The sequence below is a fragment of the Oreochromis aureus genome, linkage group 23, assembly GCF_013358895.1.
Source record: "Oreochromis aureus strain Israel breed Guangdong linkage group 23, ZZ_aureus, whole genome shotgun sequence".
NCBI lineage: Eukaryota > Metazoa > Chordata > Actinopteri > Cichliformes > Cichlidae > Oreochromis > Oreochromis aureus.
In genome coordinates, this window is record NC_052963.1 from 42,364,042 (window position 1) to 42,387,682 (window position 23,641).

Below are 23,641 nucleotides of genomic sequence, written 5' to 3' on the forward strand. Positions count from 1 at the left end.
CCCTTCACACAGTGTTAGTCATGCAAATGATTACTTCCTTCTCGTATTTATTATGAGAAGGAACCGTTTCAGCACTTTCTTTTCTACACAAGGGTCAATAATTAAACCTGTGGGAGACATCTTCCTTTTCAGGAATGCTGAATCATTGCAACGCTAAAAATTGCAACATGATCAAGCAACTTATTTACAACGTAATCTTGTATGCTTTGTTTTACCAAACAACTACTGTGTTATTCTGTTGACTTTTGATCAGAAAATGTGCCTCTTTGAATTTGATTCCTCTATTTATATATCTATCCAAACCTACCCAACTCTATATGTGGAAGAAGTATTTGGCCCCTAAATATAAGAACTGGTCGTGCCGCCCTTTTCAGCTATTACTTTTAGAGGGCAAGGCAAGTTTAGTGAGGGTTTTTTTCATTAACAAATGAAATCATCATTTAAAAAATACATTTTGTATTTAATCTGGTTATTTTGGCTACAAAAAAAAATAGTTTGGTGATCAAATACCCAAAAAAGGAAGAAATAAGGGGGGCGAAGGGACAAATACTTTTTCACAGCAGTTCTATGACTTTTGATTCTGTCACTTCTAATCTTGCCCACCAGGAGCTCTGTACCTCTTGGGCAGGCTCTGGGGAAATTTCATCTTGAGGACCTTTAGTTCCTTAAAATTCAACTTTTATCCTTTTTTATTAGTAATAATTGATCCCCCCCCAGAATATGCTTTTGTCTTTTGTCTTCTGAACTTGGACATACCAGAAAAAAAAAAGTGAGAATCTCTGCGCTATGCTAACTATTTGAGAAACATATCTCACAACTTCATTTGAAAGCCTTCCTGCAACTGCGCAGGTATCTGTTAGCAAACAAGTCTGAATTTGCCTCTCCAGTGTGTCAGTGTTCATATCTTCCTGTGTCATGGCTTGAATTTTATAAGTAGTCACATTCCAGTGTGGGAAACCACAGGTACGAGAGAAGCTGAAGAGAAAGGTAAGGAGAAATGGGATGAGAAAGATAGAGAGAGGTGAGGAAAGGAGAAGAGCGCATCAATAAGGAGACGATGGGGGTCCAACACTGCTGTTTGCTGCTTTTGCTTGTCAGCTGCCATGAATGGATTACAGGTAGATACTGTCTAAATAAAAGGTCTTTGAACTTTTAAACAGCGCTGTTTGTAGTCACATGTGCATATGTGCGCGTCAGTCTGCCTGAGTGTCTGTGTGTATGAAATAGTTCTGTTTTGGTGGACTGGTCTGTCCTGGGTGAGACATGTCTCAACCTGTCCCCCCAGGAATGCTGTACAGAAGTGTGCTCTTGTGAAGTGTTATCAGCAGTGGAGAAAAATGTTTTGCTCACTTAGTCTTGCTTATTGGAGTGCATTATAGTGTATTTATGCGGGAGTCATTCATGATGGGCAACTAAAAATGGCTGCAAGCTACAGGGAATTATAATTTTCTTCCCTCAAGGGTTTCTTCAGTTAGCCAGAAAACACTCAGTAGATGGCAGATTAGTTTTAGGCAGACAGACAGTTAAAATTGTTGTGACTATGCCAAGAGGATATTGTCTGGAAAGATTATTTAGGATAAATTTGGGTTTGTTGCTGGATTTATTTTTTCCCCTTTTAGCATGAATGTGCTTAGCAAACTTTATGTCATCATAATCTTGATCTGAAGTCATGTTGAAGTTCAATAAGTTATGTATATTCAAAATGTTTAATATTTCTTTGCTTTAACAATGAAACTAATTAAAATAAACTTCCAAAAAAAAAGAAAGATATTTTTGAGAATTTAGAAGCAGCTACTTTTGATGCTCTCGTTCAAGAGGGGAAGCCCCACATATCTGATTTGGCAGATTTTTACACCAGATGCTTCCTGGCACATCCTCCAAGGGATTCGTATGTGTCTTGAATTGGATCTCGTTTTGTCATTGAACTGTGGATGTTTCTCTTACTATGCCCATGTGTAAACCACTGCACTGTAAAACTACTAATAGAATGAATAGCAGACTTGGATTCACGTCTAATTTTAAATTAACTTTTTACAAACCCGGTGTTTACTGAGAGAGTGAATGTTGACACTTAGTGACAATCACATTTCTGGTTTAAGTTTACATTAATAAATCACAGCAACATTTTTTTCAAAACCTTAGCATCTTAGAATGGCCCTAGATAACAAGGCATCTAAAACCAAGGAAAACATCATGACAACTCCAAAACAACGCCCCTGCTGTTTAACCTCCTACACCTGCAAACACAACTTGCTGGAAAACAAAACAGAGTAAAGATTGTGTTTAAAAAAAAATGAATATGTCTCCTGTAATAAACAAGGATCTTGTAAGAATAGGAATGTGTCATCTGCATCAGGATTGACTTTGTAGTGTAGAGTGCCAAATATAAATGACTCTGTAAATACAATACAATACAATACACTTTTATTTATATAGCACATTTAAAAACCCGAAGGCACACCAAAGTGCTTCACAGTAATACAGCGAAACAACATAAGTCAATAACAAAGTACAGATCGGGCACTAGCACAGACAGAATGGAGGCACTAATAGACCGGAAGAGTTAAGTAAAATAGCCTCAATACAGGAGGAAGGTCAGATCGTGAATACAAAATATCTACTAAGAAGATAAAATAATAAAATTAATAAAAAGTTTTAAAAGGGTATTAACTGGTCAGGAAAGCCAGGTTAAATAAGTATGCTTTCAATCTTGATTTAAAGGATTGGATAGAGTCTGTTTTTCCAGGTCCCTGTGTGGTATATAATGCTTAGCTTTAGAAATCTGGCGCAATTGAAAGAAGCCATATTTAACTACAGATGACACTTGCTTATCCAGCTTAAAGGAGCTATCCAAATAGACACCCAGGTTACGTATAGAGTCAGAGAGAGAGTTAGCAAGGGGCCCCAGCAGGGCAGCAAGCTGGTCTCGAGGAATATGACTATCGAACACCATAATTTCATTTTTTTTCTCATTTAAAATGAGGGAATTATCCGACAGCCAATCTTTGACCTCTCTCAGGCAATCGAACAGGGAGTGCAGTGATGCTGACAGATCATCAGTCAGTTGACAATAAATTTGAATGTCATCAGCGTAAAAATGATAAGAAATATTGTATTTTTCAAATATGGAGCCCAAGGGTAACATGTACAAAGAGAATAATAAAGGGCCCAATACAGACCCCTGGGGCACACCACAACACAGAGGGGCAACAGAGGAAGAGTATCCTCCCATCACAACAGAAAAGGATCTATCCGAGAAGTAAGAATTAAACCAGTTAAGGGCAGAACCCTTGATGCCTACAACATGCTCTCGCCTCCTCAAGAGAATATTATGATCAACCATGTCAAAAGCTGAAGACAGATCCAATAAAACTAAAACGGCAGGGCGACAGGAGTCAGCAAATACAAGAAGATCATTGTAGACTCTTAGCAGGGCCATTTCAGTACTATGGTGTGGCTTAAAGCCAGACTGGAATTTGTCAGTGATATTATTTGCAACTAAGTAGGCCTGTATTTGGAGAAAGACAGCTTTCTCTAAAATTTTTGATAAGAACAAAAGGCTGCTTATAGTCATGACCAAAAGCTTTGGCAGTGGTGCAAATTTGGAACCTTCAGATTTTGTTTATCTAATCTTTTTGAACATGTTTCTATTATATTTCGATCCACAATGGGATATCAGCTTTTGGACTGTTATCTTTATTTATGGCATACTATTCCTGCCTTATCAGTGCTTGAAGCTGGTCATGTGTTTCTGTTTGAGCCCCTGCTTTATAAGGACCGACCAAAGGTTCTCAGTCGGATAAGGTTTAGTGAGTTTCTCAGTTGGCTAGCATGGTGGCATTGTGCTTATAGCATTGGCGCCTCACAACAAGAAGGTTTGGGGTTCAAATACACCATCTGGGTAAGGCTTTTGTCTGTGTGGATTCTCTCTGAGTACTCTGGCTTTTTCCCACAGTCCAAATACATGCAGTTTCATTGGTTATCCTAAATTGCCTGTAGGTGCGAATGGTTGTCTGTCTCTGTGTTGGCCTTGCAACAGACTTGAGACCCCACTATGACCACTAATTAGATAAGTTGAAACGGGTGACTGGAACTTCTCAGCAATAGGAACATAATGTTAATTTCATTTATTGTAAGCCTTTAGTTATCACTTTTGCTTTGTGAAATGGTGCTCTATCATTTCGAAAAAGGTACAGATTATCACCAAATTGTTCCTGGATCATTAAAAGAAGTTGGTCTTTGTGTGTTCAGCCCTTAAAAACCGGGTGGTTAAGCAAATGCCCACAAACTGTAATCAACTTCAAGTGCGGATAAGGCAGGAATACATCACTATCAATCAGGACTTGGCTCGGATGCTGATATCCAGCATGCTATAGAGAACTGCAGTCATTATGAAAAAGAGGAGCCAGCACTTCCAAAACATTTGGTCATGATTTTCTATCTATTTCAAAGAATAACACAAGCTGTTAAAATCAGAGTAACCTGAAAATTAGAAACAAAAATACTTTCAAAATGTTGCTTTTCTCCAGTAATAGGAACGTCTTCTTTTCCAACAGGTGCTGTGAGTAGCATCAGTCCTTACATAAAGTATTACGAGGGCTTGTCTTACGACAGGGAAGATCTTCACAGGAAGCACTTGAGAGCCAAGAGAGCCACACAATCTCAGGACTATACACTGCATTTGAATTTTACTGCTTTTCACAGGTAACTTCACATTTCCGTCTGGGCAACTGGTTGAAAATGTCTGTCTATATGCAACTATTTGGTTAAACTAATAGGAAATACCTGGTTGTGCAAACTCTTTGTTGTTGCTCCTAAACCTATAACACATGTCAGACATTAGTTACTCATTAGTCCATATATCTCAGGAGATTATAGAGCTGCATACTTCCCACAACACTACAAAGCTTTGACCACATCTGTAAGCTGCTGTTTGTGTTTTTCTTCCCTTCAGGACTTTCCACCTGCTTTTGAGGCAAAACAGAGCAGTATTTTCTAAAGACTTTACATTAGTCAGTGAAAATGATTCAACATATGTTGATCTTTCCCACATCTACTCAGGAATACTAGAAGGTAGGTATCACAGAGATATCTTGTCATCCTGTAGGACTCCAAACAATTTGTCTACATTTGCAAAAAAAAAAAAAGCAAAAAAAAAAAGCAAAGATCTATTTAACCAATTTCACTACAATCAAAATTTAATCTGGGCTATATCTGGAAAGTTCCACCTGAAGAAACATCTTTAGTAATAGCTCCACATATATTAGGCCAAAATAAACCGTGCTGGGCACAAGGATAAAAGATCCTCTGCAGAATTTCAAAAGTCCTCATTCAAGTCTCAGGTTTCAAGGTTTATTTTCATATGCAATGGAAAGAAACAGGTTTCCCTGAAATTCTTTCTTTGCTGTCCACAGATGGCAAACAGAATAGACAAATAAAGTAAATGATAATTTAAAAACCATTATGAAGAACTACGCAAAGTACAACAAAAGAAATACAACAGAATATGCAAAATATATACAAATTTTTTAAAAAGTAATCTGATTTCTCTATTACCCCATACCTCACCTTGTGTGTGCAGTTGCTGCCCCCAGTATTCAGGTTTCTGTCAGCATCATATATATTCTCACCTCTCTCTAATCCCAGTCTCTCCTGCCCTGGTCATGCAGGTGAACCTGTCTCTGCCTGCCATGGCTCTGTGTTACAGGGACAGTTTGAGGGAACTATCCATACAGAAAATGGGACTTATCACATAGAGCCATCTGACAGATACACCAGCAGTCCAACAGACCACCACTCGATAATCTACCGCGAGGACGACATGGGTAAGACTGCTTTGACTTCAATGAAAAGGTTGTCCTGCACTCAAACTTCTAGTGCCTCTGGAGTAATGGTCCCAGTAATGCTCACTGTGCAGGATATTTGTGCATTTGCAATCCAAATGATACACCATGACCTGAATTTCCTGGCCTTTGGCATAAACATATCAATAGCTTGATTAATGGCCCTTTTGGCAGTTTTACAGCAACACATCTTTCCCACTATTTTTCATCCTTAGTGCTCCTCTCTTGTGTAGTATCTGCAGCCTGTAGTTCTCAAACTAATGTTACTAGAGGTCAGTGTAGTACCCAGGGACCTTATAATGTAACAGAACAACCCTTTAAGAGGGGGTGTAGGGGCCCTCACTGCCTGGTCACTGGCCAAAGAAAAGATAAACCGAAGATGGTTTGACTTTTGAAACAGGAGGGGTGGGTGAGGCTTGGGCCTAAATCAGGAGTAAGAGGAGTGAGAGAAGGGGAAGACAAGGAGGTAGGTTTCTAAAAGAAGGAGACGAAGAAAGAAAGGCAGTATGTGGTGACTTCTTCAGGGTTTGAGGGCTTTGGAGACAATTTCTACAACAACAGATTAAGATGAACTTGGGTTTGGCTTAGGATCATATGATCTGTCCAGATGGGGAACATCAGACAACTGTCAAAGAGTACATGAATCAATGTGGATGCCAAAGTGGGATTCCCTTGCTGAAGGTGCATATTTGCAATAGTATCTGAATTTTTCCAAGAAAGCTTTTTACTGGAAACATAATTCACATTGTGCAAGAAACCCCGTCTCCCCCCACCGTTTCTCCAGAAGTCTGCACAGACTCCGTGGCTGCCTTTCCTCCCTAATCCTCCTGCCGTTTCTTCAGCGTCTTTCAAAGCTGTAGCCAAACTTTGCATGCGATAGCATCGAAGCTGTTAACATCCTGCTCTTTCATTCACAAGGCCAGCATATCTGCAGGAAGCTGTGAAAGATTTTGCAGATGATAAATAAACAATCAATGCTTCTAAACAAAGTGGTAAATTAGACCACGAGATGGGTGACATAATGTGTCTGCTCTTGTGTATATTTCCACTTCCCGTGGGTGTCGTGTGGAGGCAACAAGGGACGCATGAGGAACTTTCCATCCCCCATGGGATACTGGATGCCATAACATGTTTCAGATCTGGGGAACAGGTCAAGCCAAGAGCGGACATATTGCAGCAAATCATCATAGTGCAGTGTGGTAACATTAAGTAACATATGAACAATGTGCCAAGTCATTTTGTCTGCACTGTGGGAACCCTTCAGCTAGTCTTCCGCCCGTAGATGATGGCCAGTATTGTCCTGGTCATTTAAAAATTTGAATAAAAACTTAAATTATCAGTATCTATTTTGGCTAATGCAATCATACCATTAAAGGTCATTAAACTACATGCAAAAAAGTTAAAATGCATAGACACATCCACATCGTAGGAACATAACTACGTACTAAACACTAAGTTATGCATGTAAATACTATCAAAAAGGCAATAAGAAACAAATTTGTTTAATTTCAGGGCTGCATAAATAAAGATAGAGGAAACTGGTTGCCCCCTAGATGTTTAAAAAAACAATTATGTTGCAAAAATGCAGTTTATAACTGTCAGTGTAACAAATTAACAATACCAAAAAGGAAGGGAAATTTTCAGTTTTACATTTTTCATATATATATATTTTTTAAGTTTATCTAATTATATCATTGACTTTCCATTGTGAATATGAGAATTAACTTTTTTTTAAATCAATTTATTATGAATCTTTTTAGCCATCTAAGCCATCTTAAGTACTTTGGAAGTAAATACAGTGTTTCAGGGAATGTGTACTCATTGCCCCTGAGATCGTGCATAGGGAGTAACCTGCAGTTACTTCCTGCTAGGGAGTAGCCTAGAAATGATGGGTAATTATTAACCTCACATTCCTTTTGGTTAAATGAAAAGTAATAAATACCCACATTTATTAAAACTTTTAATGTTTAACTGCTGGGTCCTTAATTGCTCCTCCAAACTGAAAGTGGCTTTACAATCAGGAAGTAGTCGTTGCCCACAATATATGTCCTCTTCAGAACATCTACTGAGAATTTATGTTACATTTTATAATCTTACAACAACATAAATGGACCTTCAAACATCTACTTTTTTTGTATTTACTGATTTATTACATGCAAGCTTGGAGAATTTGAGAAATAACTCTCACCCCGGCTGAACTCCTGATTTTCCAGCAATACAAGAAAGTCATCAAACATTTGAGTCGGTGCTAAAGTTGCTTCAGTTGTTGCGTGTAGGTGATGCTCTGGATGAAAAATGCTGATGTAAGAGTTTTTAGCTCTTGAAAATGATAGTTGTCCTTTTTGGCATGTAGCACACAAAGGCAGGTATTTTGTCTGAGCTTTGTTCTCACTGCTTAAAATCCTCTGTTTGGTTCAGGTGAGGGTGCTTCCTAATCCGAGCTTCCAGGAGGCAAGTCTCACATTGGGTAAATCTGCACAACAGGACCCCACACAGACTTTGTATTTTGCGGTTTTAATACAATTTAATCTGTTCCAGCATGGCTAGACACTTGAGTCTCTGCTGATTAATTCAGAAAGGTTCAGTGCATTTGTGAAAATGGCTGAAGATGCATCAAAATGTTCTTACATTATTTCAAACAAATACTCAGCAAGTGTCATTCATAGTGGGAAGTACCTTTAGGTGTATTTAAGTCTCATAAATTGCATAAATAGACAAGACGTGGGATGATGAGAAATATCTGAAGTAGGATCGTCAAGCAACTTCCCAGTTAGTGGGCAAATGACATCATTGGGCAAACTGTGACTCCACTGAATAACTGTTCGATCAAAGATCTAATTTGGGCAACGACCATGTGTTCATGAGTAATGTACACCCGCTGGAAACAGTTTATCTGATACTCCTGTATCACAGATGATGCTTGTGACACTTATGCTTTTTTTAAAATTAATATTTTGACAACAATAAAAGCGAGTACAATAAGAGACAGAGGCTATGGGATAAAAGAAAGAGAGGTCTAATGTCCAACATGGGCCTGGGAAGGACAAACGACCTGCCCACTATGTACAGCTGGGATAGGCTCCAGCCCCCCAGAAAATAGAAGGGGGTCCAACAAGCTCATCTGGCACCTAAACCAGTAACTTTGGGCCAAAAACAGAGCTCTCCTATGCACACATATTTTATTCAATTCCAACCTCAGTGCCTGTGTTGGACCTGCTCCCCAACAACCCAAATCTCTCCACCACAATGCAACAATTTATGCACAGGAAGAGCATCCATTAAAGATTTAACTTTTCTGTGATTGTGTGGCAGGATTGTAATTTTGTGTTTTGTGTGTAAATAATGTAACTGTTACACTAAAAAGCTGGAATAAGACTTTGACTCTGGATTGGATTTTCTACATTTTTCTTCACGGTAGAAGTGGCTTCCAGCAGCTGTTGGAAATGAGGGTCTTGGCTGAAATGTGACACTGATTTTTTTTTTTTTTCATCTGGGAAAATCCTTTTCTGTTTGCCCTGACTGTACAAGAGGCCATTCCAATTAAATCCATTTAGTTGCTGTCTTTGGTTTCCAGTTGGAAAAAGGTGTTTATTTCTTAACAAATATTATAAAGAAGAAACTATTTGCTTGCAAGTTTGACTACACAAAGATTTGTCTTCTGCTGTGAGACTCTTCAACAGACTAAGAAAGAGAACATGGACATGTGGTCTGGAAATAATTCAGTCTGTGGGGAGTCGACACCCAGCATTTAGGCCTCTGCATCTATACCCACCCCCACTCGTGCTATGTATAGGATAAATTACGTGTTTCTTATTGGCTGAAGGACTTTGATAACATGGTGTGATCCAATCATGTGTTCTCTCACTGTAGGTTCATGCCTGAGTGTCTCTCACACACACACTTTGCATTACCCCTTAAAGTCACTTATTATCATGTCATGTGACTCTACTGTAACTGTGGATTTCAATAATATTTGGTCAACATTAATGCAGAGTGGATTACATTACTTTACATTTGCACTGGTTTCCGGACTATAAACCTTGTACTCTTTCAGTGTGAGCACCTTTTGACTTCTTGCACTTTTGTGAAATTCTGCAGCTTTTTCAATGCAACATGATGCGCCAAAACATGCAAAAGCAATACCCCCCGTGCCTGCAGACCCATCATTATTGCATCAGATTGAATGAGACAGCCTTCCCAGAGGTGTTGCAAATCACAGACAATGTTTTAATGAAATCAGAGCAGCAGTTATAACATCATTTCCACATGTGGCTCCATTGCTCTCACTCCAGACCAGTGTGCCGGTTTCCAAATGCAGGTCTATTTACAAATTGTGTGAGGGTGCTTCTGTCCATGATTGCTGCACGAATGGTCGCTCACAAGGACCCAATCCCCAGCTTTTGTTATTGTTAGCAAATTCAAGAGTGGAACCGCATGACTGATCTGCATCATGTGATGTGATTTTCATGTAAGTTTCCAGTTTGAGGGCCTTTCACTTGATATTTTAAATATTCTCTTGCTCTTTGTTCTAATTGCTGATATTAGCTTCCATTTGGAAATGACTAAAAATAAATAAAGTGAAGTACAGCAGGAACAGTTCTAAAAGAAAGAATTTCAAAATTTGCCAGCAAAATCTAGAAACAGCTGTAGATTTTTTCTTATTAGAGGAGTAAAGTCTTTATTGTGACCAAATGCAACTATTTAGTAGAGAATAAGCATCACACAGGGCTGGGGTACAGGGTTGGGGGTAGTTCTAGCAATCAGTACAGGCAGGAAATGTTTCTGTGCAGTCCAGTTCTTACATACATATATTCAGTATTTGTTCACTGATCATTGCCCCTAGAGAAACAAACATGCAAAGCAACAGTTATTTACCATTATCATGTCAGCACAAATATTTTCCAAAGATCACACTGTGGCCGACGAGTACATTACATCATGTGTTTATTTTGATCTTTCTCAATGTCTCTTTCGTTCCAATAAATTTGAATAGTTGCAGGTGGAGGAAGCCTTTGATCTCTGCTCAGTTATTTAGTATGACTGAAGAGAAAGCAACATGACGTGCTCAAGAACAAGCGTCACTCATTGGCTTGGCAATCTGCAACTTTCTGTGTATTTGGCTAAAGGCGAGGTAGAAGAACAGTGCAGATTGAATATTTTTGTGACTGTAAATATCTGTGTTTGTTACTGTGTAGCTCTGTCATACATGACGTCTGCCCCCGATGGATTCTGTGCTGCAAAAACTCTAAACGTCCTCGCCCAAAACCTCAGATCCAGTCAGGTATGATCATCCAGACATAAACTGAATGAGGGATCTACTGTATCCACTTTCCTCCTCTTTCCTCCTTTGCAATCTTTATTTATAGCCAATCCTATAAATGTTTTTGGAAGAAATTCACTCATGTGTCTGATTCATCTTTTATAACTGACCATTCATTCACTTTTATTGGGCCTCGTGAGTCACCGAAAGTAAGTTACTGTTTATAACTCCAGAAGGCTGTCATCACACCACCGGTAGCGTGGTGACCAGGAGGGAGCTGAGCGGCCGCCTCACAGGCGACCTTGGCTGTAAAATGATAAAAACAGCTGTTATAAACATCTGCTGTATCAATTAATCTAATATTCCCCATGGGCACGTGGAAAATTGTTAACCTATGACCAAGTGGGTGGTGCTCTCAAAGTCTATTGTCAACAGTGGATGTTGGGACATTGGTATGAATCCATTTTTAACAACATACCTCCTATCAGAGATCACTTCCACTGTTTGGTCATGAGATGTTCTCAACAGATGTTTTTCCCATTTAAGCATCCAAGTTGTGTTCCTGCCACTACCTGTCCCCGCTCCCACTAGGTCATGAGTACGAGCTCTGTGTCAACATTTGCTTTGAGAAAGTCTCGCTTTCATCTGCTTTCATTTTCTTAAACTCGTGTATGTACAGTTTTTGCCACCTCATGACATCTTTCTCCCTAAATCAGATCTGTAATTTCATTACATTCTGTTGAACATTTGCTATGGAGAATAACAAATTTCAAATCGGTCTCCCATCGGTTTGTTTTCTTTTGCATCACGTCCTTGCATTTTCATCCACAGGAGGCACCAGTGAGCCGGGCGAGGAGAACTCTGGATGAGTCAAAGACCACCTGCCTCCTCCACGTTCATGCTGACTACCTCTACTACAAAAGATTCAAGTCTGTCGAAGCTGTTGTGGCTCAGGTGAGAAGTTCAAAACGGTCTTATTTGCCACTTTTATACAAGATGTTTGGCTTCAGATATTCAGGATTGCTGCAAAGGTTAGAAAGATTTGCATAAAGCTAAATAGAAACATGTAAAAAAAACATAGAGCTAAGAATAGTTCTGATTCTTTGTGCTTTTTTGACATCACAAACAAAAGATCCCCTGCCTTGAGGGCCACAGGGCGCTCGTTTAAGAGCACGCAGTGTTTCTCTATTGGGACATCCTGCAGGAGCATCAAATCACAGCACATTTCCCCTCTTGTTGGCAGAACTCTCCACGCCTTGTTTACACACTCTAAACTGCATTCGGTGTCCTGGATTTTGGGTACACGGGTCACTTAATGTCAATCGTCAATAGTAAAACCTTATCCTAATGAAACAAGTGCAATCATTAGCCAGACTTTAAATTATCATTCAAGCCTCTTGTTTCAAAATACAGGCAGAAAAAAAAACTGTATACTAAATCTATGGTTGTTTACTGCTTATCGTCCTTTTTGTAACTGTACCAGCTAGTAGTTCAGTATACGGTGTCAGGTTTTACCTGCTATCATATTATTTAAGTATTAAAGGAGCATTTTGCTGGGCTAAGGTTGGATATTAGTCAACAGTACTAAAAATAACAGTGTTTGCTACCTTGACGCCGAAAGAAGAGGCAAATGCCAGGCCCCACTCTGACGCACACAGCAGCCATGGCGCAACGCACTGCGGAGACATTATGTCGCACTTGCTGCAAACATGGCTAAATGAGGCTCTGGTGCAAAGACCAGAATTGTTATCATTTTTCTAAATAGTGTCTTCAGTATGTTCTTTAAAACATATAACTGACAACTATAAAACTGCCATGCTGAGAACAAGGGGAAGTTTAGATGTTAAATGCATGGTAAATGGTGAACTGTCCATGCTTACCTTGCTTTATCTTTATCTTCCCTTTTTCACCCACTCTTTGAAAACTGAAGCCAAGCAGATAATAGCTATGGCTGGCTCTGCCTACCCAAACACGGTCTTTCACATCAGAATCAAAGTTTTAGAAAATCGTTGATAAAACATTGGTGAATGGTAAACAGACTGGTTCTTGTATAGTGCTTTTCTGGTCTACCTGAGAACTCAAAGCACTTTATGCTTTGACATAGGCGAATTTTCTCCAAGCACGACATCCCAGTACACTTCAGACCCAGCCACACCCTCAGACAAAAACTGGTTCATCCCAAGGACAAAGCTAAATATGTAGTGCAGTGCAGCGAGGAGTGCTCAGACCTCTACACTGGAGAAACCAAACAGCCACTCCATAAACGCATGGGACAACATGGAAGAGCCACCTTGACAGGACAAGATTCAGCTGTGCATCTGCATCTAAAGGTCAAAGGTCACTCTTTGGAGGATGCCAAAGTTCACATTTTGGACAGAGAAGACAGATGGTTTGAAAGAGGAGTAAGAGAAGCCATCTACGTATATCTGCTGTGAACCACCATCTTTGAACAGAGGCGGTGGCTTACAACTCCAACTGTCTGCCACCTACAGTGCAGTTTTGAGGCACCTCATCACCCACTTCACATCTTGCATCAGGTGATCTCAAAGGATCACTTGAAAGGGTGGGGCAAGGTCACACAATGGTTTTACCTGAAACCTCTGCTGATAATGACCCACACTCTTTTTCACACTTTGGCTCATGTGGTTAGGCACATGATCAATAGTGGGTCAATGAAGGGACAACTCCCACTAAGGATTAAATACCTGGGACTCTCCATTTGGTTTTAGAACTGAAGAAGCTTCTCTGACCAGAGGTGAAACAAGTCCAGTCACTTTCTTCCCAAGCTCCTTAGACTACCATGACCTGGATGACTGAGAACCTGCACAGACATATTTATGTATCATTCATCCATTCACACCCATTTATACAAGCACTGCTTTCTATGCTTAAATGCTTTCTAGGCCAAGCTGGAGGTGGCAGAGCTGATGTTCGGATTTTCACTGGGAATAACCAAGGAGAGGATTAGTAATAAATATATCAGAGGTACAGCTCAGGTTGAGCAGTTTGGAGAAAGAGTTAAAGTGAAGGCTGAGATGGTTTGGATATGTGCTGAGGAGGGACTGTGGATATATTGGACAAAGAATGTTGAATTTCGAGCTGCCAGTAAAGAGGAAAAGAGGAAGATCAGAAAGAAGATTCATGGATGTAGTGAAGGAGGAAGGTTGATGTGACAGAGGAGGATGCGATGGAGACAGATGATCTGCTGTGGTGTCTCCTAAAGAGAGCAGCTGAATGAAGAAGAAGACGACTAACTTCTGATTGGGTGGAGTTATCCACGGTGCATCCGCACTTTTCTTTATTTTTAAACAACACATAAAGCTTAAAGCATGAAAATCCCTCAGTTGTAATGTTGTACAACTGCTGCAGCTGTATTAAAAACCAACTCTGAGCTTACAGATGGAAACTAAAAACATTTTTAATACTTTCCAGTTGAACAGGCATTGAATTTAAAGGACATGCTGGGCTAAAATTCAATATCAATTCAATTCAATTTTATTTATACAGCGCCAAATCACAAAAATAGTCACCTCAAGGCTCTTTATATGGTAAGGTAGACCCTACAATAATACATACAGCGAAAAAGCCAACAATCATGCGATCCCCTATGAGCAAGCACTCTGGTGACAGTGGGAAGGAAAAACTCCCTTTTAACAGGAAGAAACCTCCGGCAGAACCAGGCTCAGGGAGGGGCGGGGCCATCTGCCACGACATCAGCAGACAAGCAGCTAAAAGCTTACTTTCTGCTGATGTCCCCGCATTGCCTCAATGCAGTCAGAAACATAATCAGACCAGAGGTCACATGATGCATTACTTTTAATTGAGTTTAGTTACAAGATGATACGATAATGCAAAAACTCACTTCAGTATGATTATCTTTCTGATTCCTCCAAATTAAAAACCAATAAAGAGTCATTATTTTTTTGATAAAACAAGATAAGTGCACAGATGTGAGTTCATGCTCCCACGAATCTCTTTTTTCACTAATTAAATCTCTTATTAGTCAAAGTCAAGTCAGTTAATGAGTAAGTCAGTTTGTCCTTAGTTTCCTTGTTATTCTCTCTGGAGTTTCTTGTGCTGTCCTCCCTTTCAGCACCTCTTTGACCCGCCTCAGATTCTTTCCACCTTACACCTAAGCACATTTGTTGTCTCTGGTTCAGCGCCAGACCTTTGTTGCACCGAGTGAGAAAATATACTTTAACTGATGCCGTGATGGGATCGTTGAGTGTAAATAAGCAAAACGTTGTTGTCAGAGGCTCCTGACCCAGTTTGAATGTCTCCTACATCCAAGGTGTCAATATTTACATTCATGAGCATTTCCCCACAGGCTCTCTTGTACGTTTGTCTCCTGCTGTGCAAAATCAAACCTCCGCATGTGACCGGTGTGCACATGCTTTGCTGAAACTGCTACAATCTGTGCCAACCACAACAAAAACACCCAGTGCTTTATAGATTACCTGACATGACACATTTAAATATATAACAATCACATTGTTGTCAACAGATTTCTATTGTTCAATCTTTTCAAATCAGCAGGAGAAGGTTATCTTCAAGAAGAAAATATCAGTTATAGCACTGAAAGGATAAAATGCTAAACCTTCTGAAAATCCTGTTTTTATTTATAAATGAAATAGAATCAGTTATTATGATATATCAGTTAATGTTTTCATTTTTCCTGTTGTTCTCGCATTTTTCCTGTTGTTCTCGCATTAACTATGGTTTCTCAGGTTGCCTCGTACATCCGGGCTGTGAATGACATCTACGACAAGGTAGACTTCAGTGGAATCCAGTTGATCAACTTTAAAGTCAAGTCCCTGAGAGTAAGCTTCAGAACAGTGCACAAACTCCACAAACCTTTGAGCAATGTTCTTCAGTCGCTGATCACACAGTGAAGCTTTTACACATTCAAAATCATGTAATGAACAAGCTTTTTATTGAGATACTTGGGTTCATGCATCAGTCTGTGATGGTGCCCAAGTGTTTTCTTCTGGGAGTGGAAGTGAGACAGTGTCACAGCAACAACATAAGCTGAAATACAGGACCTCTCTCAGAACTGTGGCGTGTTTGATTGTTCCTGTGTTTGTCTGACTCCCCCCAGGTGATGACAGAAGAGGATAAAAATGACCCGCTGTCTCCTCTGTACATCGGCCCCGAGAAGCTGCTAAGTCTGTACTCGGAGAACAACTGGGGCAACTTCTGCCTGTCCTACCTGCTCACTGACAGAGACTACAGTGGAGTGCTGGGGCTTGCCTGGGAAGGCAAAGCCGGTGAGTCAGAATCACTTTGGCACTTTTACAAAAATCATAAACACATGACTTCTTCATGTAACTAATGCATATGCAGCATGGTGGAAACACTGGTTTCCACAGGTGCCATAAATGTAATATTGTGTTTGGTTTCCTCACAAAAGAAGCACACAAAGAATTTGGAACACTTGTTAGGCTGCGAATGAACCTTTACTCATTCACTAGATAATGCACAGAGCGACTCAGCCTCCTGGAAATACATCCACTGTTTAATAGACCACAAAATCATCGTGTAGCTCTCCCTACAGAAGTTTTATGGTCCATCTATTGACAGAGACCATCATGCATTGGACCAGTCAGTGTCAGCGTTGCAACTCTGCCACCCCAGTACAATGAGTTAATTAACAGCTAATAAAACATCAGTATAAGCTGTGTTTTGGCTCCTGAATACAAGTATGAGCTAAACTCTGGACTTGGTGGAACAACTCAACATTTTTCAAGAATTGGACAAAATAAACTCATTGTTTTTCCACGACACAGAGAGAATCAGTTCTCTTTCTCACAGGTAGCAGACATGATGCTATCTTCATCTTGTGCACTATCACTACTGATAACATGCTGCTGCTGGAACACTGCAGCAACACTCACTCGCTATGAACAAAATAAATAAAATAAAGTTTAAAAAAGGTGTTAGACAGAGCAGGTGTCCAACTACTACTTTGAGTTTAATCTGATATGAATCTAACTTTAACTGAAAACAGTTTTACAAAGACCAAAACATTTCATTATTTATTAAAAATCTAAACTTTTAGCATTGGTAAGCATTTTTCAACAGTTAATAGAGATTAAAATATATGCTGGAGCATTGCTGTACTGAAAAATTAAAAAGGATGAATTGAGAACATAAGCCAGGCTCAGCGTTATGCAAATACATTATACAGAATTATACAGAATGTGTGGATATGAGCCAGTCACTGTTAAAAAGTTTGTAACCTGGAAAAGGAATATTTAAATAAAAATGCGCATTAAATGAGGTATCGAAGTGGGTGTAAGAACTATATATAGAAACACATATGTTTTATTGTGTGCTGGTTGCCCTAAAATGCATCCAAGCATAGTTTTCCTTGTTCAAATGACAATGTTGCACAGTTACAGGAGTTAGACAGCTCCCATTTCAAGGCTTTCATACATACAGTGTTTGGGTCTGAGACATTGAAGTAATAATCCTCAGTTATTCACATACAAACCTGCATGTTACACAAAGCATTTCTTTTGAAAACATGATGAGTTTATTATTTGCATGTAAAATAATAATAAATAATAATAAATAAACTCCCATCCCACTTTGCCACAGTATACCTGGATTAGTTCGTACTGTTCAAGCATTAGTCAGCTGCCGTAGATTTGCAGTATCATTGGTGTGCTGGAAGGACTTGACCACATGTATGAGAACTGTTGCGGTAGGAGGTTCTTGCCTGATTCTATGTCTCACATGCAACATTTGATTGGTTAAACTCAGGGGCGTGAGAGCAAACCACCAGAAAGACATACGATTAGGGCGCGCTGAACCTTTGACACACACACACACACACACACACACACACACACACACACACACACACACACACACACACACACACACACACACACAGCCGCTCCTAGACGACTTAGAGAGGATTGGAGCTGCATTCCACCACATGATTGCCATGGTGACATCTCACATGAGCAATACACACACACACACACACACACACACACACACACACTTTGTAGATTCATAGCAGCAGTGTTACACTGTTAGGACTTTTCAGGCTCATGTGACCTCCCATAGAAACAGCAGAGAGGTTTGACCTCCACAGACTGATGCACTCGACCTCCGTATGACCAGTTTCTTAGTGGTTTCACCACTGGCCCTTAAACTCAAACACCCCATTTCCATCTGCAGCCTCAGCAAAGTGCTGCATTCACACACATGCAGACACACACAACCCCCATCCACCACACCAAACTCCTCCTCTAACCCCTCCAAGTTGTGTTTTTCTATGTTAGTGGGGGGTTGGGCTCAGCTCGGAGTTTCGAACCACACCAAGACAGTAAGTTTCCAGACATTACGTTTAGCGTTAATGAATCTTTACAATGGCCTCGAACATATGTATACATACACAAAGGAGGGGATATTCGCCAGCTATATTAGACATGGAGAAACTTTAAAGGAAATGCTGCAAAGAAAACTCGAGAAAGCTCTTTTTTTTCATTACCATGGTTTGCTTTGAAAATGTAGCTTGTATCTGTAAATAATCTGCTGTATGAAAAGCTAGACAGAGCACAGCTCCTCTCCTTTGGATCCGACTCTTATTTGTGGTTAATCACCTTTCAGCCTGTGCCGGTGCTGGGACATTCAGTGTAGGACGTTTAGATCTTTGTCACATGTCACCCACCCCCACCCACTCCCTTTGCCTGCACGCCTCTCTGTCAGCTTTCAAACAAGGACAAAATGTCAAAACACAGTAAAATACAATGCAATGCATGGCATGGAGTTTAGAAAGCAGCAGAAGTATCTAATTACTATTAGGCCAGTTATTTGTTCTGTAATTGTAAGTAGACCAATTAAAGGCTTTATGTGTGTTGTACCAAAAAAAGTCTTATTCAGATCAGGTGCATAAAATCTCAGCTATAACAAGCTGTTTAATAACCTTATTCTGTACTGGTGGCATGCAGGGCTCATAACTTGTGACTGAACTTCAAATTAGTCATCATTCTGTCAGTGATTTTTCACACTGTAATCTGGAGAAATATGTGTGTAGTGAGTGGACACAACTAATAATATAAAAAATATATCCACATATATATGTCCATATAGCCATATACATCCATAATATATATATATATATATATATAATAACTAGAATAATATAATTTCTAAGGTTTCTTTACTTTAATTATTAAAGTCCTCAAGCTTTAACCATCTAGGGTCTCTCCTGTCACAATTAACTAGAAAAAAAACGGACTTTAAGATTCAATGATTGTTTTTGTTGTTATTGTCAATTTCCTGCATGTACTTGACATACAGGAGAATCAAAATACTGTTGCTCTCTCTCCTTATTATAAAGAAGAATTAAGAAAGATGAAAGACACATAAAAATCAAACCTATGTACAACAGTGGCAGCAGTAATAAAATGAATGCATGCAAATAACCAGCAGTGGCAGCTAAGACCTTTTCAATGAAATAGTTTCATTTTGTTATACTGACATTATTGGAGCTGAAAAACATACAAAGTGTAAGACCCCGGCTGATAAAGAGCTGTGCTACACACCCGTCAGATTAAGTCTTTAGTCTTTGACCAATAAAAATGCTCGAAACAGCCTCATAACACAGCAAATAAACATACACAACTGCAAGGTCATTGAACTCTGGAGACAAAGACAGCCTTGAGCAGAAGCCTGTATAGATGTACATTATTTGCAGTACTTTTGGTTGCCTTCCTGAGTAGTACCAGTGTATTATCTGGGAACTAGTTGTTGTTTTTGGCACTCAAAATGTTCACTACATCTGCTTTTGCTGTTAAAGGTCTTATTTGGGTACTCCGACTCCCCCAGATATGTTCAGGTCTAAGGAAAGACCCTTTCCGTCTTTGTAGCGTTTGCTCATTTACATTAAAACCATGTGTGTTTGCTTGTGTGTGTGTGCTGTGCAAGCATCTCAGTGTTTGTGTGTGCTATGATGTTAACTGATGCTGTGTCACCATATAAGCTTTTTTTCTACCGTTAGTGTATGTATACAATATATGCACGCATGTTTCCTGCTGATGGTGTGTGCGTGTGTGTGTGTTGGTGTGTACATTAGATTTAAGCGAGCCAGATGATTGTTTGCTCATGCAGACTGTGTTTATCCAGCAGGCTAATAATAGGAGTCTTTCAGTACGCTTCCTTTGTGTGTCAGAGACGAGAAGGAGAAAAGGAGAGGAAAAGAGCGCAGGCCGAGTCTGCGATCGCTTGCACGCTCGCTGACAAAACCCACAGTGGGGACCTTTAAAGTAACACTCTTTCTAGGAAATGCAGCCCCTTGAATTAGGGGGACCATTTCAGGTCAAAAGGAGGGAATGGAGGAGAAAAGCAGCCAGCGTTCTTCATTAATGTGACTGGAAAAGCCGTGCTCGGCAGTTTGACTTTTAACTTTGCGGAGGATTTATAGTTATGGCAGTCTATCTTAATTCTTTTTGTGTTTTTATCTAAAGCTTAAAAGCCTCAAAGTCTCAATTGCCAAAAGATAAAATAGCCTCAACCCTCCTTCGCTTATCTAGAAGACATTTTATTTGCTACTGCTTCCAGCCTGGTGTCATAGGGTACGCTTCTGTTTTTGTTTTCTGACCTCTGATTGTCCCTGACCCTTCCTGTCACACTTACACCCACTGCGTAACAAAGACATGCAGGTGGGAGATCCAGATGCCAGCGACATTTTCCCACAGTCCGCAATGACACCTGGCGAACTCGGTTTTCTCCGAAACGGACACGTACGTTGTGAGCTTTTCCCGCCAAAATGGCAGTGCTGATAACATTATGTAAGAGGATGTTACATAAAAGTCACCAGACTGCCAAGACCTGCAACCTAAACCGACACATGGGTGCACGGGAACCAATGAAAAGATGGGGAAGTAACTCCCCAGCTGGATGATGTTGTGATCACTTATATTTCTGTGCTTTGAAAACGCGGGTTAGACTCCTCCAAGGTTCAGTGTGTTCTTGACAATGAGAAGAACTGACCCTATAAGACTGAAAATTTAGTTAGATAACTATATCAAACTACTGGTATTCACATCATACTTTATCCAATGAACAGCCAGCGGACCGGAGTCTTTCTGACCTATAGGTGTGCAGCCTGACCAATCAGACTGGTTTCTGTAGAGCTAGCTCAGTGGCTGGCCAGTTGCAAGGTGACATCACTTCCCAGATATCCCTCCATGTGAATGTGGACAGCTGTTTATAATTGTAAGAGTGGCTTTCAATGGATATTATGTAAACTGAAAGGCAATGAAAACGACCACAGGCTTTGGTGTGAAAAAAGGAGAGCTCAGCAGGTTCACCTGACTCTAGCCACACCTCAAACTGGAGCCTCAGTAGCAGAGCATTGTTGGTTTAAAGTACTTCCAGTAGCACAAGGTCACTTATGCAACCTTATCACCCTGTAAAGTAACAGGTGCCATGCTTTAATTAGATTTGCAGCTCGTTTCTGTTATGATTGTAAGATCTTCCTTATCAACTCAGGAGGAATTCATGAGGTTACAGCTTTGCAGTGACCTGTACTTCTACCTTTCTCAGCTGCTTCAGTGGTTTTTAAAATCCTATGTGGATAATTTGGTTGCAGCACTCAGACAGCTCCCCTCACTCACAACAGGTCGCAGCAGATGGCCCCACCCCTCCCAGACCCTGGTTCTGCCACAGGTTTCTTCCTGTTAAAAGGGAGTTTTTCCTTCCCACTGTCGCCAAAGGGCTTGTTCATAGAAGGTTGTTTAATTGTTGGGGTTTTTTGGATTATTGTAAATTCTTTACCTTACACTATTAAGCACCTTGAAGGCATTAGTGTTGTGATTTGCTGCTATATAAATAAACAGAGATGTATTGAATTGACAGCTATACAAAGATAAGAAGTAATTACAGTAACAAACATAACAAAATTAACCCTATAATGCCCTTTGTATCATATTTGATACATGAGTTTCTGAGACCTCTCGCTCATCAACATGATCAATACCTGCCATAATTTCAAAATGTTATGGACAAAACTCTTTTTTTGTATAAAATTAACATTGTTGTTAACAAAAAGTTGCCAAAAATGTCCAATGCATCAAATGCATTGGACATTTGCAATTGCAAAGATACATCATCAAAATATATCATACAATCATTACATGTATATGTAAAAGTTTTTCAGGAGCACGCTGGGATAAATCGGAATGTTCAGAAGTTTCAGCTTTTAAACTATATTTACAAATAGTATTAAGTGTCATATACTCAGTGAACCTCACAATCTCAGATATTGTCTTTTATTTTCTTTATCTAAGGAAACTGTGGAGGAGTGTGTTCAAAGCCTGCGGCCCTCAAAAGCGGTGTTACCTGCACCCTGAACACAGGTCTGGTCACAATTCAGAACTACGGACAGTTTCTGCCTCCTCGACAAGTCCAGCTGACTTTGGCACACGAGCTCGGCCACAGCCTTGGATCTCCGGTCAGTCACCACGAAAAACACCAGCAAAAAAACCAAAACAAAACATGATTACAATTCAACCATACAATTTATATAAAGATTTTTTCATATATGTCAGAACTTGTTGACATCAGTTGTGGTTTAAATTATATCTAGAAGGTCGAACAGGAGGCCTTTTGTAGATATTGCAGAGGCAGCTGCAGAGACAGCAAGTTGTATTAAGTTGTATTTATCTGGGTTAAAAAGTATATCTCAATCTTCTGTGCTGCTATATCTCCATGGTGCAGCTAGCATATGTTGCTAATTACCAGAACTACTGCAAGGCTCCACGACCACAATTTCATGTTCATGTAAATCAAATTGTGGGTTATTAGACGGACAGTGTTTTTTTTGAGTGACAGTAATGACTTAGCATTAGCCTAGCTTTAGTGACAACAGTGCCCCATGCACCAAAATAAGGCCAGGTGATTTCTGACTGATACTACCTGTATTGGAAGCAGTCTTACTCATGGTTAATAACTCTATTGAAATGAAAGCCAGATTGCTCAGCACCTAGAAAACAAAATTAAATGTATCATGCCTTTTCTTTTCTTTTCTTTTCCTTTTTTTTAGTGCAGCCATATCTGCTGCTGTTTCTGTTTGTTGTTCTAATAAGTGACGGTAAAACGTGAGGAGGCTCTTTCTTCGATTTGCACGTTTCATGGGTTCAGTGTATCCTGGATGTCTGTTTGCTAGTTTCAACCTGAATCATTTCCATCTTTTATTTAAACATAAAACGACGTCGGCTGTTTGCTGAACGTGACGAGTCCCAGAGATTCAAAGTGTTATGTCACATATTCTCACACGGCTGTTTGCACTGGAACAAATTGTCTGTGAATGATTCACTTCTGTGGGCGTTGGAGACCTTGTCCTTTATTGACTGGTTTGTTTTTATAGGGACCCCTGTCTCAGTCTCACTGGTACGTCTCAAAAAAGGGAACGGGAGGAGCTCTGATGTCAGTCACTTGTGTCCTATGGTTACTCTCTGTTTGTGTCCATAAGCAGAGCCTGGCAGCCTCTTCCACCACCTCAATAACAGCACACACGTCA

At 39.9% G+C, this 23,641-nt stretch overlaps 1 protein-coding gene across 1 annotated transcript in view; it reads left to right on the top strand.

The window, feature by feature from the left end:
* Positions 1-836: 836 nt before the first annotated feature.
* Positions 837-23,641, top strand: part of si:ch1073-396h14.1 (disintegrin and metalloproteinase domain-containing protein 10) — a 33,413-nt gene continuing 10,608 nt past the window's right edge. Inside the window, exons 1-9 of the mRNA XM_031725783.2 lie at positions 837-1,118; positions 4,557-4,704; positions 4,955-5,073; positions 5,670-5,825; positions 11,039-11,124; positions 11,935-12,057; positions 15,831-15,923; positions 16,202-16,370; positions 22,410-22,573. Coding sequence (XP_031581643.1) covers positions 1,058-1,118; positions 4,557-4,704; positions 4,955-5,073; positions 5,670-5,825; positions 11,039-11,124; positions 11,935-12,057; positions 15,831-15,923; positions 16,202-16,370; positions 22,410-22,573 — 1,119 coding nt within the window. The 5' untranslated portion in view covers positions 837-1,057. The remainder of the gene's footprint in view (positions 1,119-4,556; positions 4,705-4,954; positions 5,074-5,669; positions 5,826-11,038; positions 11,125-11,934; positions 12,058-15,830; positions 15,924-16,201; positions 16,371-22,409; positions 22,574-23,641) is intronic.